The 16,251-nt window shown below is 37.6% G+C and overlaps 2 protein-coding genes across 2 annotated transcripts; one reads left to right on the top strand and one right to left on the bottom strand.

The window, feature by feature from the left end:
- The first annotated feature begins 1,599 nt into the window (after positions 1-1,599).
- LOC114531772 (NADH dehydrogenase [ubiquinone] 1 beta subcomplex subunit 8, mitochondrial-like) lies at positions 1,600-3,276 on the top strand. Its single transcript, XM_028553391.1, has 5 exons — positions 1,600-1,692; positions 1,980-2,122; positions 2,201-2,268; positions 2,804-2,909; positions 3,080-3,276. Exons 1-5 carry the CDS (start codon positions 1,602-1,604, stop codon positions 3,158-3,160), a joined length of 489 nt encoding a protein of 162 aa, XP_028409192.1. The 5' UTR covers positions 1,600-1,601; the 3' UTR covers positions 3,161-3,276.
- A 649-nt stretch (positions 3,277-3,925) lies between these two features.
- Positions 3,926-15,772, bottom strand: LOC114531796 (centromere protein C-like). The gene is made up of 17 exons (XM_028553415.1): positions 15,660-15,772; positions 15,396-15,442; positions 14,709-14,791; positions 14,266-14,626; positions 13,917-13,985; positions 12,643-13,316; positions 12,228-12,515; positions 11,259-11,651; positions 10,188-10,649; positions 9,483-9,665; positions 8,884-9,039; positions 8,227-8,325; positions 5,973-6,013; positions 5,787-5,877; positions 5,500-5,675; positions 4,821-4,911; positions 3,926-4,440 (listed from the first exon to the last, which is right to left on the bottom strand). Exons 1-17 carry the CDS (start codon positions 15,669-15,671, stop codon positions 4,367-4,369), a joined length of 3,300 nt encoding a protein of 1,099 aa, XP_028409216.1. The 5' UTR covers positions 15,672-15,772; the 3' UTR covers positions 3,926-4,366.
- Positions 15,773-16,251: the final 479 nt, after the last annotated feature.

The raw sequence follows: 16,251 nt of genomic DNA, 5'->3' as shown, positions 1-16,251 counted from the left end.
TGTGATGCCAATCAAAGAGTCATTGGATGGGTTAAGTCTATTATTATATAGCAATAAGCATTCTGGTGACTTGTTACCCGTGTACTGACAATGACTCGACTCCGCTTCAAGTTCTGGCGAAATGCTACCACTCTTTATCCACACGGGGCACCCCGCCCTTTCTGAGGTGGTCAGTTGCATTGTTCTTCGTGCTCAAAGCCGTGCTGCAGCACGTCAAGGCTGTATCGGAGGGGGTGCGGCTCCCAAACACCAGACTCCCACACCCCCTAACAATTAATTTCATGTCATGCAATATTCGGAAAATTTGATCCCAGAGAGGTGGGCGACACACAACGAATACCGGATGCAATTTCTGTTTTTAAAATCGGATAAATTTCATACTGAAAACAAATTTTGGAAGCTATAAACACCAAAGCAATCAAAATGGACTCTTTAAGTGATACGGATATTATGACAAAATTTATTTGCTTCTGGAGAACTCGAAAAATCTGATCACGTTGCCAAATCGCATCCGGTCTGTGTGAGCCTTTACTTTTAGAGTTGTCGTAATCAAAATGTTTTTAGGACTGTAATTTAAAAAAGAGGAGTATTAATATGGAAAGCCAATTTGGACAAAACCCCCTTTGTTTTTCTTGGACGGTCGAGATCTTACTCGCGGAGTCGTAATCTTACTATCGCTCCATAGCCCCGAATATTACACCATATCTCTCCGTGGCGCTCCATGGACCACCATAACACTCCACAGACCTCCATATATGCATCCATACGGCTCCATATGTCTCCACAGACTTCCATGTGCCTTCATACGCCTCGTCGCCTCCATAGGCCTACACTAGGTCTCCATAGATCACCATAGACCTCCTGATATGAAAGATAGTTCGTCTTCTAGTTCGTCTGTGTGTAAATACGGGCAAACAGACGGATCATCCGTCAACTCGAATTATCCGCATAGTTCGTCTATGAAAAAACGCTTCTTGTGCTGTGCACTCTTTTTACCACGATACTTAAACAATTTCCCAATTCCCGTACACTTTCAACGCGCGATTCTGTTTTGTTTGACGTATTCATCTACATAGTTCGTCAGGTCTAGATAGTTCGTCGTGTGTTTATACTCAAACGGATCATTCGTCCTGACGGATCATCCGTCTCTAGTATAAAAAAGGCCATTATCCCATTTATATGGGCTAGGACACCGGGCTGACCCGGTTTCATATGATTGCAATTTTACAGATATAGTGAAATAATATGTGAAGCGAGATCCCGTCATCCTGGCACTGCCGAGGTAGCCCAGCTGAACTGGGCTGGCCCGTCTCATATGAACAGTATGGTACTCTTGTTCAAGTTGGTACACTTAAAACACTCTCCTCCGCATTACGTGACAAATTAGCAGAATTAAAATTTATTTTAATTAGCGAAAAAAACTAAATTTTATTTTCTGTTTTGAGCACTTAATAAGAATCTTTCTCCATCTCAGTTTTCGCCACGGAAAATCTTCTGAAAAAATGAGTCATCTGATTGGGCTAGATTAGTCGTCATTTTGGTTTGGACGCGAAAAATTTAACGATAAAAATTCGTACAATTCGTACTTTTTGCAAACCAAAATGGCTATTCTGAGGCTGTTTCAGAGAGTTTATGGTAAAAGAAATCTAATTCCTTTTCTTACGAGATCTAATTTTTTTCAAAGCAGATTAGGCAAGTAAATCATTTACCTTTATAATAAAGTGAAAAGAACTATTGTAATGAATGTTGGACTATATATTTTTATATAAAATTGTATTATTTGTGCTTGAATAATTGAATTTTCCTTCCAAGTTTTCCTTTACAAATTTGTTTTCAAATTAATTTAACACTACGCAGCATAAGACATAAGTAAGTGAACATTAGGTAGTTATACTTTTAGATGGTTATACCAGTTAGTACCGTTTTTTATTTAATTACACTAAAAACAAAATTTAAAAAGGTAGTGTTATTTTTTGCAGCCTCCACTCAAGTCGAGAAATCGGAATGGCCTGATGATGGACTGGGTCTTGGTAGCTACCCAAAGTTACCAGACATTTCATCTCAAACCAAACCACCGCATGGCTGGTGGGATGTCCAAGAGCGAAGAAATTATGGTGATCCTGTAAGGATAAAGAGCCTTCAGAACAGAGCCAAAAAATACAAATAAAACTAACATGTTGGTATACCTATCTTGTTCTAGCTTCATGAGGAAGATGATGCCTTGAATGTTTGGATGTATGATGCTCCAGAAAAGAGTTTATATCCTCCGTAAGGCAAATTGTGAAATATTGTTAACAAATAACAAATTTTGTCATTCACTTCACCGTATTCTCCATTTTGGTTAATTTACCTGCTGTTAACTGCATGTAAATAATACTCTGAGCATGTGCATTTGTTGAAAATGTTGCTTAGCTGCAAATAATACTCTGAGCATGTGCATAAGCTATTTAAATGGGACTCGCTTTTCTGAACTGAATGCTGAACAATATTTAAATGGGACTCGCTTTTCTGAACTTTCGGAAAATGAGTTGTATTGCTACTCAAATCAACTGAACCAATAATTGATTAATATTTGACATATATTTATTTTAAAAGGCACATTGACTAAACTCATAAAGGCAATTTTCGCAGTATAATTTTTTTTTTACATTTATTCAAGAATCCTTTAAATGGTTGGTTGTAATTTTTCACATTTTAAACAAAAGCAAATTCAAAAACATTATAGTATCAGAATTAGCTTTGACTGATAACTTTGACCACTTTGTAAGTTGAATCAATTTTGTTTTAACTTCTTGTACTGTAGAAATGAGGCATTGCGACATCTTCTGACAATGTTTGCTTTAGTTGGTGGTTTCATGTATATTGGTTATCTTTATGGCAAAACATCAAGTGGGAATAGAAACCAATATGTGAGTCTAACTGTATGATCAAGCTGAAATATGCATTGTTGTATTTAATAATGTACTAAATATTACTGGTAAGAGGAAAGCATTTGTAGAAAATATCCTATATCAAAAGCTTGAATAGCCTGACAAAATGAAAATCTGTTTTAAAAAGAATCCTTCTTTCTCTGTTTTAGACACCAAAACAGTTCCCATATAATGATAACCATCATATCTACAAAGATGGAGACCCTAAACAAAGACTAAAAATAAACTAAATGTTATGTTTTTTTGTAATGTAAATATATATTTGCCTGGTGAGCTCATAATGATTTCAAGATTCTGTAAAATTAAATAAGGGCAGACACAGCAAGAGTTCTTTATGGAAGAGTATGTTCTATTGTTGACTACATCTCCATAATTACTTGTAACTCAATTAAGTCAATTTCCAAAAAGAAAGGCTTGTTTTTTAGAATTACTATACCCCATTTGAGCTTGATTACAATATCAGAGTGTATTTGAAAGTCCATTTGCAATTTAGACTATAGGAGAAAAACCAGACACAGTACTAAAATGCGGTGCCCGCGATGCTCACCTAGAGATAAAATGTCCGCTCATTTCTAACGACATGTCGACATCACCAACCTACATTCGCCTGTCGGCCGCTGGTTGGTTGGTACATTAAGGTCAAAATTGCGCTTAAAGCTATTAAAATAAGATATTTTGGCCTCAAAATACTATCGAAGTGAGGAAAAATTGAAACAATAGTAAAGTATAGCCACAGCGATTTTGTCAACAATACAATTTCGTTTGTCTTTCAAACGTCATAAATCGCTGCGAATACTACATATTGTTTAGTAATACATTTAAGACGTGTTAGTATAATTTCTTGCGCTGAATCGAATGGTGGTATTTTTGTCCTTCTTGGGTGCATAAAACCAGAGATAGACGCAATCATCAAAGTTTGAGATTGAAATAAAAAAAAGACTTTCCTCGAAACAAGGAATTCTGCAAACGTACAACAAGATTAATAGTAAATTAGGAATAAATTCCAAGCATGTGCAAGGAATTTTTAACAGGCGATTAAGGAAACGTATTGATGCGAACAAACAAACTCACAGGCAGAATATAATGCGGTGCCAAACTTGGCGCGGGCACCGCAATATCCGATATTTTCGGTAATGACTCGTTGTGCCTGAACAGGATTTTTTCATTTAATTATATCTAGAATTTCAAGATGGCTTTTTTTTTAAATGGTCATAAATTTGAGGTTGCCTTTTTGACGTTCCCCTATACTGAAGAACAGACACAAAAAAACTGCCAGTAATTTGCTTTCGCTTTCGATAACTCTGAATAAAATGATTTTTTATCGAAATAAAGATCGTAATAAGAAATTATGAATATCCTATCAAAAACAAAGAACTTGTGGAACTATTTACAGAATATAATGGACATAATAGAAAGATAAGAAATTTTCCCCAGCACTATTCTTTTATTTGAGAGAAGATCAAGCGGGCATCTCGTTTTCTGCTCAGATTTTTGAGATTGTACATATTACCTACAGGGCAAAAGAAAAAAAGTAAAGATGTGTTTGGAACGGACTTATAGTGTCCAGTGAGTTTAACCAGTTAAAGTAAAGCTGCCATTTTTGACAATTCTTTCACTGCACTTGAAAAAAACTTGTGAATGCGTTGCAAACCACTTGTGATATACACACATTGTGAACAAATAATTTGTACAAAAAATTGACAAGGAGTTTATCCAAACGTCTGTAGTTCTGTGATGCTATACTTGTAGCAAGCAAAACAAGGTGTGTGCGTTATGGAACCATGTTCTCTTATATCCTATAGGATGATATAAGAGAACACGAACCTTATTTTTTTGGTTCTCTCGAGCATAATCAAATTAAAGTAGTATAAGCAATACTCAATACTCTACCTTGAGGTACAAAAAATGTTGATCCTTTCGTTACGGTAAAATTTTGATTATGGATTGAAAACAGGATATTTCCAGACAGAATGTGAAATATCTAACAAAAAACATTGAATCTAAAAATTAGCTTGTTACAAATTAAAGAAAATGAAACTTGCCGACTCAAAGCGACTGTCGCCATTTCTCCGTTACGTCTGCTCCATCTGCGCGGGTGCATCCAGATCGCCTTAACATCTTAACGATGCAAGCAACTGTAATAGTACGCATGCAGATGGATTTCGAAAAGCCCTTTTCATTGAGCAATTTAACAAAGTTTTGTATTAATCCTACAGTGTACATAGCATGTGGGTCAGCAGAAAATAGGAATAAATTTTTACTAAATAGACCTTATGCATAATGACGTAGGGTGTAACAAGTTGCATGGAGTTCTGGTCTTAGTAGTCACGGCGGGATATTTTGAAGTTTGAATTTTTTGCCGTGACTACAAAAACCAGAATTCTCTGCAGGCGTCACGTCTTGATAAGTCCTTATGCATAAATATGGTCTATTGGAACGTTGTCATTGCCAATAATGGAACCCAATCCTTTCTGAAGGAATTGAACCTGTTTCCAGTGCCAAGTTGTTAGAAACTCAGCCTCGTATTCGATTAAAACTCACAAGGGGATGATTTGAAAGCACGACCTACCATTATATTCCTTCGAACGTGTTGACGCCCCTTTTCAGCACCGGGTTTGAGTATGATCTCCCCAGCTCCAAATTTCTTTTGCGAGAAATACTTATGAAGTAATAGTGGCGCATCCTTGCCATCTCGGTTAGATGTCGGTGATCTGAAATCTAGATTTTCGTTATTGTGAAGAACCTCTAAAAGTGAAAAAAATAGTCATATTTTCATGCCTTGGGCAAGAAATCACCGACAATAGCTGTCGGCTATGGTATGAGAGAGACAGGCTTTGGACATATTTAGAAACTCACTCATTTGGACATCCTCTAAAGTATCGGCGTCTACGACTGTCGCCATAGCATCCATTTCTTCTGTCATTCCGTCGGGAATTTCCATGTCGCTCTATGATATAGCAAATCGCACACATAATAAAATAAAGAAAAAACTTAAAGAAAGTTATCGGAAGCAAATCCAAAATAAAAAGAAGAATCATTTACCGAATCCGATTCATCTTCAGATGTGCTCCGAAATCTGTTTGCTGGAAATATTTGCAAATAATACGTTTATTGACGTATATATATACATATATATATAGGGCAGGTTGATAGCTGATGCTTATTACTACATAGCTAATATGTTAAATTCTATAGATGCTTGATGATTATAGGTTGTCGACAATTGCATTCTAGATTTGTGTAAATCATATTTGGTGAACACACACGATTAAGTAGATGAAGATTTACTCAAGATGTTCATTCATATCTACCGTGATAATAGAGTTAGACCCAGTTAGCTGCTTTACAATCCAGCCCAATTGACCATAACAAAAAAGATGGCGGATGTACATTTTACCAGGATGCATTGCGGTCGGAAATCGTTTAAAAAAATGAACTGACGTATTTTAAAGGACAGGCATAAAACAAGAAGTTATTTTCTTCGCTGTGTAGAAATTTCACGTCATTAGGAGTTTTTCTTGCCATCTTTTTTCAGTCAATCATTCTTAATGCCCGCAATGCATTCTGGTAAAATGTACATGCCGCCATCTTTTTCGTTACGGTCAATTCAATCGACAAGTTAAGTTAATCCTAGATTGCGAGTCAACCAAGTGACATGCAGTCCTTATAAAAATCAGCCGAGGAAATTTGGAACGTTCTCGGACTTAAGATGCTTTAATTGATCAAATGTGGTATTAACTCTCGCGACGAAGGCCCTCAGGTCAAAACGTCGAGAAGAGTTTTGTCTATTTTAGGCAGTTGTTATACAACATTTGATGCTAAGTTGTTTGAAGACGCTGCCACGCTGCTCCCTGGTTATATTGGAACGTATCTAATAAAACGTAATTATAGAACTACGAAACAACTCAATATAAGCTACAAATAAGCAATAACTAGTCGCCAGTGGGTATGCTTTAATAATCTATTTACATTTCTTTTAAAACCTGTGCCTAAAATCTAGCTAGATACGTTGCATCTACTGAACTCATACAAAACGTTTTTGAGCTGTTTCGAAATATCTATGATGTTCATTTGAACATGTTCCTAATAACTTTCTTTTACAACGTTTTATAACCTTAAAAAATATGTATAAGAGTATTTCACTGCTTCCGATGATCCCTGTAGGTTTAGATTACTTTCATACTTATTCTTCTTCTTCATAGCAGGCACGGACGCACTCCACGGTCCACATGCATTCCACAAACATGTGAAGAGTCCATAACCACCATTTTCACCACACCAAATTAGCAAACATCCGGTGATTTTATTGGATGTTTGTCGGAATAGTGAAAACAGGAACTATAGGCATAGCATGAGATGACCCAAAACGCACAGTGGAATCTGACTGATTTCCCCAACAAATTGTTGAATTGGACGTTGCATTGGACGAGTCATTACAGAGGACACTGCTTCACGCAAGGCTTTATGTTCAATCGTGTTTACTTTACAACTTTTAAAAACACTTTTAAAAGTGTTCAGATAGGGACACATCTTTCTACGTAACATTCTTACATACACGTACCCGCCCTGAACCACCCATGTGACCCAATATATGAATTGGTTATAAATCATATGCACTGTTAAATTGATCGAGTTCAGCATATTGATGTATGAATTGGTCATAAATTCTACCATTCCGAGTTCCCGAGTCATCCATCTTTGTCACGTGCCATCTAATCTTGATTGCATGTCATATCATCTTGGTCACGTGTCCATCGCAAACAATCATCTTGATCCTCCGCAAATTCTTACACATTGCTAATTGCTTATTTTCCTCAATGTTCAGTGGACGGTGGGAAGAAAAAGTCTTCACGCTGTCCCCTGAACATGCAGGCAAATCCCATCATGTGTGTCAAACAAAACATCAAGACTGCAGGCGGATAGATATGAACGAACCACTTGCCTCTAATTCTTCCAGTTATATCACGAATTTAAGCTGGGCGACGAACAGACCACGCACTTTTGTGTGGCCGGCCGTGTTTTGAATATTTGTGTGCAAGACACGACTAAACAAATGTGAACTATTTGGAGATTGTACGAAGTGCAACGAATAACTTATCATGTTTGATACTAAGATCTTAGCGTGCCGGTTCAGAGAGGTACATTGGCAGTACTGCATGACAACAGGTCTAGGGCAGTGATTGATTACGCTGGGGAGTTTCTCGGGGCCTGAAAAATCACATTCAGCCGGAAACACAAACACGAAACGAAATAAAAACTCTAGAATGTAATAAACAAAACACTTTGGAAGACAAACCTCTCTTGGAGCGATATTTCGATGATCTATAAACTGCTCGCCTCTTGCGACGAGTGGGTGCAGGCGTAGGGTTTACAATAATATTTTTCACAACCCAACCTGGAAACAATCAAGATATGATTTAGTCTGCAGTTTGTTTCCTGCATGAGAACTACGCTTACCATAGTCTATAGAGATATAAAAATGTGCAATATTAAAGGACCAATTATTACAGGAACGTCAACAGTTGAACAACTGCAAAGACATTACGAATTATCTAACCCGTAAACTATCCAGCGTTACTGCATGTGCACGGGAAACTGGGAGACTACCAGACAAAGGTTTAAATACAAATGAATCAACTCATATTGCAGGTACGTTCCTCATTACAAGAAAACAACGTGACCACCTCAATAACTGTCATGAACTTGGGTTCAGCAACTTCCTGAAACGTACGTGCAAGAAAGCCTCTCGGCGTTGCTATCTAAAGGCTTTTTCTAGGCTCTGAAGGACTTCAATGACACTTGTATGACTCATGGGAGTCATGTCCTGTACTTTCCTGTATATTTCAGGCAACCTGTTAACCACATTTGATGACATTCTACCACAGAAATCGAACATACAGTGGCTCATAGAAACGAGAAATAAGTATTGAGTCTGAGGTCAAGACCGAGTTACCTGATTGTCGTCTTTCATATTCAATTCTATCATTCTTCCAATATTGTAAACACGGAACTCGATTCCTCTGGCTTCGTCTAAGACCTTCGTCAGTTTCACTGATCTGTGTGTTATCATTTTCAGCGGCGATACTGTCGATTTTCAACGTTCGTTTATCTGAAACACGATGATTATATCCAAGATTATATTTCCGGGTTTCACGCGATAATGCACTCACGGGGATGATAATCAGTTACTAGTTTACCCATTGGGTAGTGAATGCTGCCTTATCGTATACTCGGATTCCCAAACACGGTTTCATGTCTAACGAGCTTGCTTGGTCAGACACAATAAACTTTGTCTTGTTCTGTCATATATGACACTTATCTTTCAAATCACAATTATCGTTCAAATATTTTAATATAGGAAAATAGCAGGTACGATTGTACCAGGAAAAGTTTAATTCATTACACCCAACACCATAGCTACAAAAAAGAGGATTTTAATGCAGTAAAAAAGGCATTCACATTTGATACACTGATATTGAAGAATAATATATCTAGTACTTCAAGCAACGGCAGCAATGCCAAACAAATGTGAATTCAGTGAATAAATCTTACTTTTATTTCGCCGTGCCTTGATTGTAGACGGATTATCATCAGTCTCTGGACTCGACATCGATATTGGACTGCCCACTGTATCATTGGAAACATTGTTACCTTTACAGGAAGTTGTGGCTTCGTCATCTGACGAAAATCCAGAGTTTTGAATGGCACCTTGGTTTGTTTTTGATTTGTATCCACCTTGAATATAAAAAAACGTCATACAGCTAAATCTATCAACTATAAACTGCTCTCCTTAGGGGTTTACATGAGCCCGGTTACCCGAGATTCAACGAAGCGTGACTTTGAGGTATTGAAATAAGTCTTTATGACACCAAACAAGCACATGCTATTGTTGTGGTGGTTATTGTACGACTGCCAGGATAATGTTATCTGCTCATTTCAATTCCTCAAAATCATCTCACGCTTCGTTGAATCTCGGGTAAACGGGCTCATGTAAACAGCCCTTAAGTTGACAAAATTCATACATACACTGTATATGGTTAAGTGGAAATTGCATAAAGACAACTCTATTTTACCGGAGGAAACACTATTACTGTGAATATAATTAGTTATAAGAAAGTAAAGGTAGGGGGGCTTGTTTGACTAAAAAACGGTTTTCCGAATATCTAGAAATCACAAAAGTGACGGGTTAATACCCACCAATATCTCCCTTTGCTGAAGCCCCTACTATAAACCCACCAAAGACAAACCAAAGCTAACCTCGAGATTTTGTGTTCGATTTCGCAGTTTTTGCAGTAGTTCCCTGTTTTCCAGTCATTTTTGCAGGTTTCTTCTCAACGACTTCCGAATTTGAGTTTTCACTCTTTCTTTTCCGCGAAGCCCTCGATTTCGTTCCAGTCACATTCAATGAATCATCCCCTGCATTGTTCGATATGGAATCATTGCTAGACCTTGTTAAATAACTCCGTCTTGGGGAAGAGGCGACAGACGAGTTAGCTAAATGATCAACTGTATTTGATTCCTCACACTCACTTTCGGACTCATTCTCGAGTGAATCACGAGAAACGTTTGGTGAAATTTTACTTGCATTTTTTGTTGAACTACGGGTATTTCCCCCCTGTTTTTCAGCTGCAGTGACCTTCGACGTTGATTTGTTGATTGTAGATTCTTTGTTTTCTTCCTCTAAAGTAGTTTCGTTTGCTTTTCTTGATCTCGTATTTCCTAATCGGGGAGCAGAAATCAAATAAAGGAAATGAATACAAATGATAGGAATTTCCTGACTGAGGCTATTTACTCTATTGCTTTTCTTCCTTCAGATCGCATCATAACACTTGGAAAAGTCAAGGCACTCATGGAGACCTTCATATACACCTACTACAATTATAGCCAGGAAGACATTTGCGCATTACGTATATAGAGATACACATCGCAAGACTGAAACTGCAAAACACAAAAGTAAAAGCGATAATCTCTATATCATGACTAGTTATGGAATCATCTCACATGGAGATCCTAGCACATCAATAGTAAATTAGAGTTTGTACAATTCCGGCAAAAACTACGGCAGTAATTCTTATTCTGGTACTGCAAATTCACTCGGACAATCAAACATCGTTGTTTTTGAATTTCAATTGATTTTCGATTCGGATTATATTCGAGATGGCCGGACTGCCGGAGCTGGGGTCATTTTTCCCGGAGCGGAGAATTTTTGACCGGAGGTAAAAACCCTGGAATTACACAGCACTAGCACATTGTAAGCACATTGCAAAATACAAAAGTGAAATTCACGATCTCTATGCTTGCTACTAAACATCGAGTATTTCAACTTACTTGTTTTTGACATAAGTGGGTTTTCATTAGATCGTGCATTTTTTTGCTTTTTCTGTGCTGTTTGTTTATGGGGGGTAATTGACAAATTCTCTTCTGATTCTAAAATGCTGTTACTGTCACTCGTTTTTTGGTTCTGAGAGGCATGCCGCGACTGGGTTTTCGCTGTATTTCGCAGAGAACGACTGGAAGCTGGGTGTTTTGTGGCATCGTCTTTGAGGCGTAGAGACCGGTCGTCATCGAGGATTATTGGTAGGTCGGCGTCCAAACCATTCTCCAAAATATCATCAGAATCTTGAATCTGTTTGGCCGTTTTCGTTGCCTTTCCTTGGTTAGAGTTTGTCTTTCGTAGTGAAACTGGAATTTTGCTCTCCTCCGTGGTATCCATATTAAATTCTGGGAAAAATAGGAGGAAAGCGATTGTATGATTTTGCATATCTATATTTTCATCGTTTCACCGTTGCAGAGAATGAACGAGCGATCTTTCTAAGTGTCGTAGTTTATTAATACAAATCGAAACTCGGTCGGCAGAGGGGTTGTTATTAAATGCAATTATGCGTATACAGACATTTTAAAAAACGGATAGCTGGTTGCATGACCAATCAAAAGCATGTTTTGCACGTCCGTAAACTACTGCAAGTAATATAGCGCAGGCGTTTTATAAAGGTCTACACAGTTGATATCTATATATGGCGGGAATGATGCACTGATTTATTGGTTATAAGTAACTATACCTATTAAAAATGAATCATTAATGAATTCCAGAGACTAACAAAAGAAAAGTACTATACGTATGTACGTAACATGCTATCAGCCGTCGCTTACAACGCATGTCTGAAGTATGATGTGGAGCCATACAGCATGTAGTTTACATACTGTAACATTGTGATATCAAGCGATAAGACGAGATTTTGACGTTTTCTCACAGAAAGGAACTATACTTGAAGGATTAGGAACAAGTCAGTGAATTACCATTTGGTGCGTCCTGAGCATCTTGATTCGCAATAGCTATATTTCTTATTTTTCCTGTGCGGGTTGAAATTGGTACCTTCGAAACAGTTCTGGCCTTAGTTTGGGTTTTACTTGTTGTCTTTTTCTCTGATGGTTCCAGAGTTTGTTCAACGCCCAACTCTTCCTCCTGACCGCCATCAACTCGTTTGGAAGATCTTGTAACTCTCTTTGAGCGGGGTACGGTTGTGTGTGCCTTTTGCTGGCTTTCGGAGCTCTTTTCAATTGTAACTGATTCTGTGTCCACCGAGTCTTTCAAGTGTAAATGAGGTTTGTTTGTGAGAAAAATGTGAAGATATAGCTTATTGCACGTCTGGAATAATAATGACTACAGGTATCGTCAGGCAAATAACTAAATCGCTTCTATTAAAGACCTTACCTTCAATCGAGGATTTCGCATCTGCATCATTGCCTTGTCCATCCGCATTATCATTTTCCGCGTCTCCGGTTTCCGCGTCTTCGGTTTCCACATGCCCGGCCGTCGTTTTCCGCTGTCCTTTTTTTGCTCCTGGGGTTTTCCGATATTGCGTTTTCGCCGACGTTTGATCCTCGGGGCTCTTTGTCTTTGGCGAGGACTTTCGACGAGACCTCACTTGAAAAGTAAGCTTTACCCCCTTCTTTCTTCGTACAGGGATTCGGCTTCGAGTCGCTTTTTTAGTCGATTGTGAACTTGTGGTCGAGACAACCTCGATTTCGGGCGACACTTTGGATTTTTGAACCTGAACTGCTTTCTCTCCTCGGGATGTCTCAGGATTCTTTGATGCGCTATGACTGGATGTTTTGGGTTCTTCATGGGTATCGTCAACTGTAGCATTGCCGGTGCTTCTAGATAATATTCCCTTTAAAGTGTTTTTCGGTTTCTTCAAGGTTAAGAACGTGCCGCTGCGCTTGCAGACCTCTTGTGTCAGTAACTCTTCTACATTTTCGCTTGATTCTCGACTGTTGCTTCTTTCTTCTTTGTTATTCGAGGCTTTTTTAGATCGCGATTCTTTCACATGGTCGGTTACGGTGTACTCTTCTTCAACCGGATCATTTTGCTGGTTTGGAGAAATCCTTAAACATAACAGAGAAAAGCGGTGTTTGGTTTTTCACGATTTGAGTGAAACGACTTTCAGATCCTTCGCCAACTAGCTACTTTTGGCTAGTGTTGGTCATGCAGTGTCTCGGGAACAGAATACGCTTCAGATGAAACAACAAAATTCACAGACCCATAGCCTATAAGCTAGGTACAGAGGAGCTAGTAGTCCAATGATGAATAAGTATTTTCCTTACTTTGACTTCATAACAAAACCAAAAGTTTGATGTGTCTGGGACTAGTAATATTGTTAAACCATATTAAATTTCTTTTTTTTTGAAACTAAAATAGTGTAAGTCTACAATTTAATATACGGTCTGAAGTGGCCTTTTGCCTTCTTTGACTTCAAACGTTTCTCTGGAAATTTAAAGAATTCTCTGGGGCCAATGGTTTGTTTTAGTCAAGACACTACCTAAGATACTAATCTGAGAATAATTCAAAACAGGCTTAACCGCTTTAGTCTTTAAAAAGGCATAGTTACGTGAACAGAAAGCAAAGAATTTATTCAATCAACAGGCGAATGGACTCTAGTGCATCTACAATCAATTTTCATACAGCCAAATAATTTGGAAACGTACAAACTGTGCTGGATATCCAAACGTTCTTCTTCACAAAGGATGCTTGTGTTGCCTAATGAAAACCGTAACCTGAAAATGTAGAACGAAACAATGTCTTTATCACACAAATTTTAAAGAGTTCACAGTTTAGGTCAATTACAACTATTCAGTATAGATATTAAGTTTGGGGATATTGTAGAAAAGGCACAATTACTGCATCAATGTTTGGCCAAGGGAACTTGGGTAAAAGAGTAAAAATCTTTCAAAGCATTGAAATTTGTTACAGATTAGTCCAGACCTCTTTGGGGGATAGGTAACTTATTAGACAAGGAGAGTTAGATTACATATTTGAAACTCAAAAAACACTTACTTTTTTCTGGTACTTCCAGGAATGACATTCTCTTCTGGAGATGATGGTATCATTATATTGGAACAGTTGATACTTGCTGGTGGCATACTATTTATTCTCTGAACTGTTGACAGAACTTGATTGTTTGATGGAGAAACAGGTTTACCTGTTGAGGGAACCCTTTTATCTGTAGAGAGATCAGGTGATTTTGGCAAAGAAATCTGTTTGTCTGATGGAGAAACAGACACTTTTTCACTCTCAGTAGCAGGGGAGGAGACTTGTTTGTTCAAAGGATTCTTTACAGATTTGTTGATTGCTGATTGATTGTTATTTTCTTGGATGTGCTCATGGTGCTCAGTAGTTTCATTTTCAGATTCAGAGTCTAGGGTCAAGATAATTTAATTAATGTGAAGAAAACCACTAAAAGTTTTGCTAAGAAATAATATTGAATTTGTCCAACAAACCTGTGTCTGGAAAATAGTCACTGACATGTTCAAAACCAAATTTATCCAATCTGGCATTGACCTCTATTACCTTGCCAGTACGTCTAAAATGAAGGTGCAAAGTTGTTTACAATTTAGCAGACATTTCATAAAATGTTAGGGTGCATTAATTCAGGTGGGCAATATACAATCACATTATTGTTTTTTAGTGAATACTTTGAGTTGTTTTAACATATAAATGTGCCAATTTGCCTTGGTAGATCACATGCTAACCTGACCAGAAAGAAAACAAAATTGCAATTATATATATCCAATCTTGTTGGTTAATGGAACCATTGAATCTGTAAACAAATCATTAATAGACGCACAGGCACTAAATCCTTCATCAGTTCAATTACACTCAGATGAAGGCCCTGGTTAACGGGCCGAAAGCTTTGCAGTAATAAATACTTACATGGTGTACATACAAGCTAATTTACTTATTCAATGCCACCATGCAAACGTGCAAGAATACTATAACATCCATGTTGTAGTCAACCCAAACAACCCTTTAGGCATGAAGCTACATGATTCCCATCAGTAACCTTTTGGTGGGCCTGTTTCTTATGACGAAGGCTTTGCCTTGACTCGTTTACATGGCCTGTGTCTGGTATTCAACATGGTATGAAAAGACATACTGTGCACTAGCAAACATATGCAGTCATTTACCTGCCAATATACGGCTTATTGTGCAAACCTGACAAAGACCGCCGACTCTAAAATTTACAAAAGGAAAGGACAGAACAGTTTTAGTAAAGAACATTTTAAGTTTGTATAATAAGCATTGTTTACCCTATATTTATATACGCTTTTTATATCAACGTAAGGATATAAAATTTAATCCCTTGCAGTCGCAGAAAGTAATATTTTTTTTTAAAATCGTCTGTCGATCGAAGGCTCGAAGCCTAAAAAAGGACTAAAGGAACTTCTCACCTTTGTTGCCATTTTTAAGCAGTATATGTCACAAGTTATATCAGTAAACTACACGAAAATACAAAAATATATGAAAACATAAACAGACATTTTTGAATTTCCAACTTCGCGCCTAAAAACAACATACTTCTGACTTCTGAGGCTCCCAGTGCTGCCACTTTGAATAATCTAATTTCAACATTGACTGGAATATGGGAATATAGTATACTCGCCGTTGCTAAGGTCCAGTATACCTGAATTTGGAATATGGTATGTTCGACCTTGGACCTGAATTCATATTTTAGCGTTTCCTGCAATCATAGCGAGCGGTCCGTATGAGGCGCGAGATTTAAAAGCACAGAGCCAACGCTAAAATATGAATTCCGACCGCAAGAAAAAAAATCTATTATTTACCTACGGTGGCTCACAGAGGCCACCCATATAAATACGTAAATACCAATCCACAAAAATTCAAAACACAATTTAAATATTTCGAAAGGCACTTTACATGTTTTCAAACGCACTTTAAATATGTGCCAACACACTTTAAAAATTTTTAAACGCACTTTAAGTTTTCCAACACACTTTAAATTTTCCAACACACTTTAAATTT

The sequence above is a fragment of the Dendronephthya gigantea genome, unplaced genomic scaffold (genome assembly GCF_004324835.1).
Source record: "Dendronephthya gigantea isolate DGI-Jeju-01 unplaced genomic scaffold, DenGig_1.0 000074F, whole genome shotgun sequence".
Lineage (NCBI taxonomy): Eukaryota > Metazoa > Cnidaria > Anthozoa > Malacalcyonacea > Nephtheidae > Dendronephthya > Dendronephthya gigantea.
Note: the sequence above shows the minus strand (reverse complement) of the source record. Positions and strands in the feature narration are given on the sequence as shown.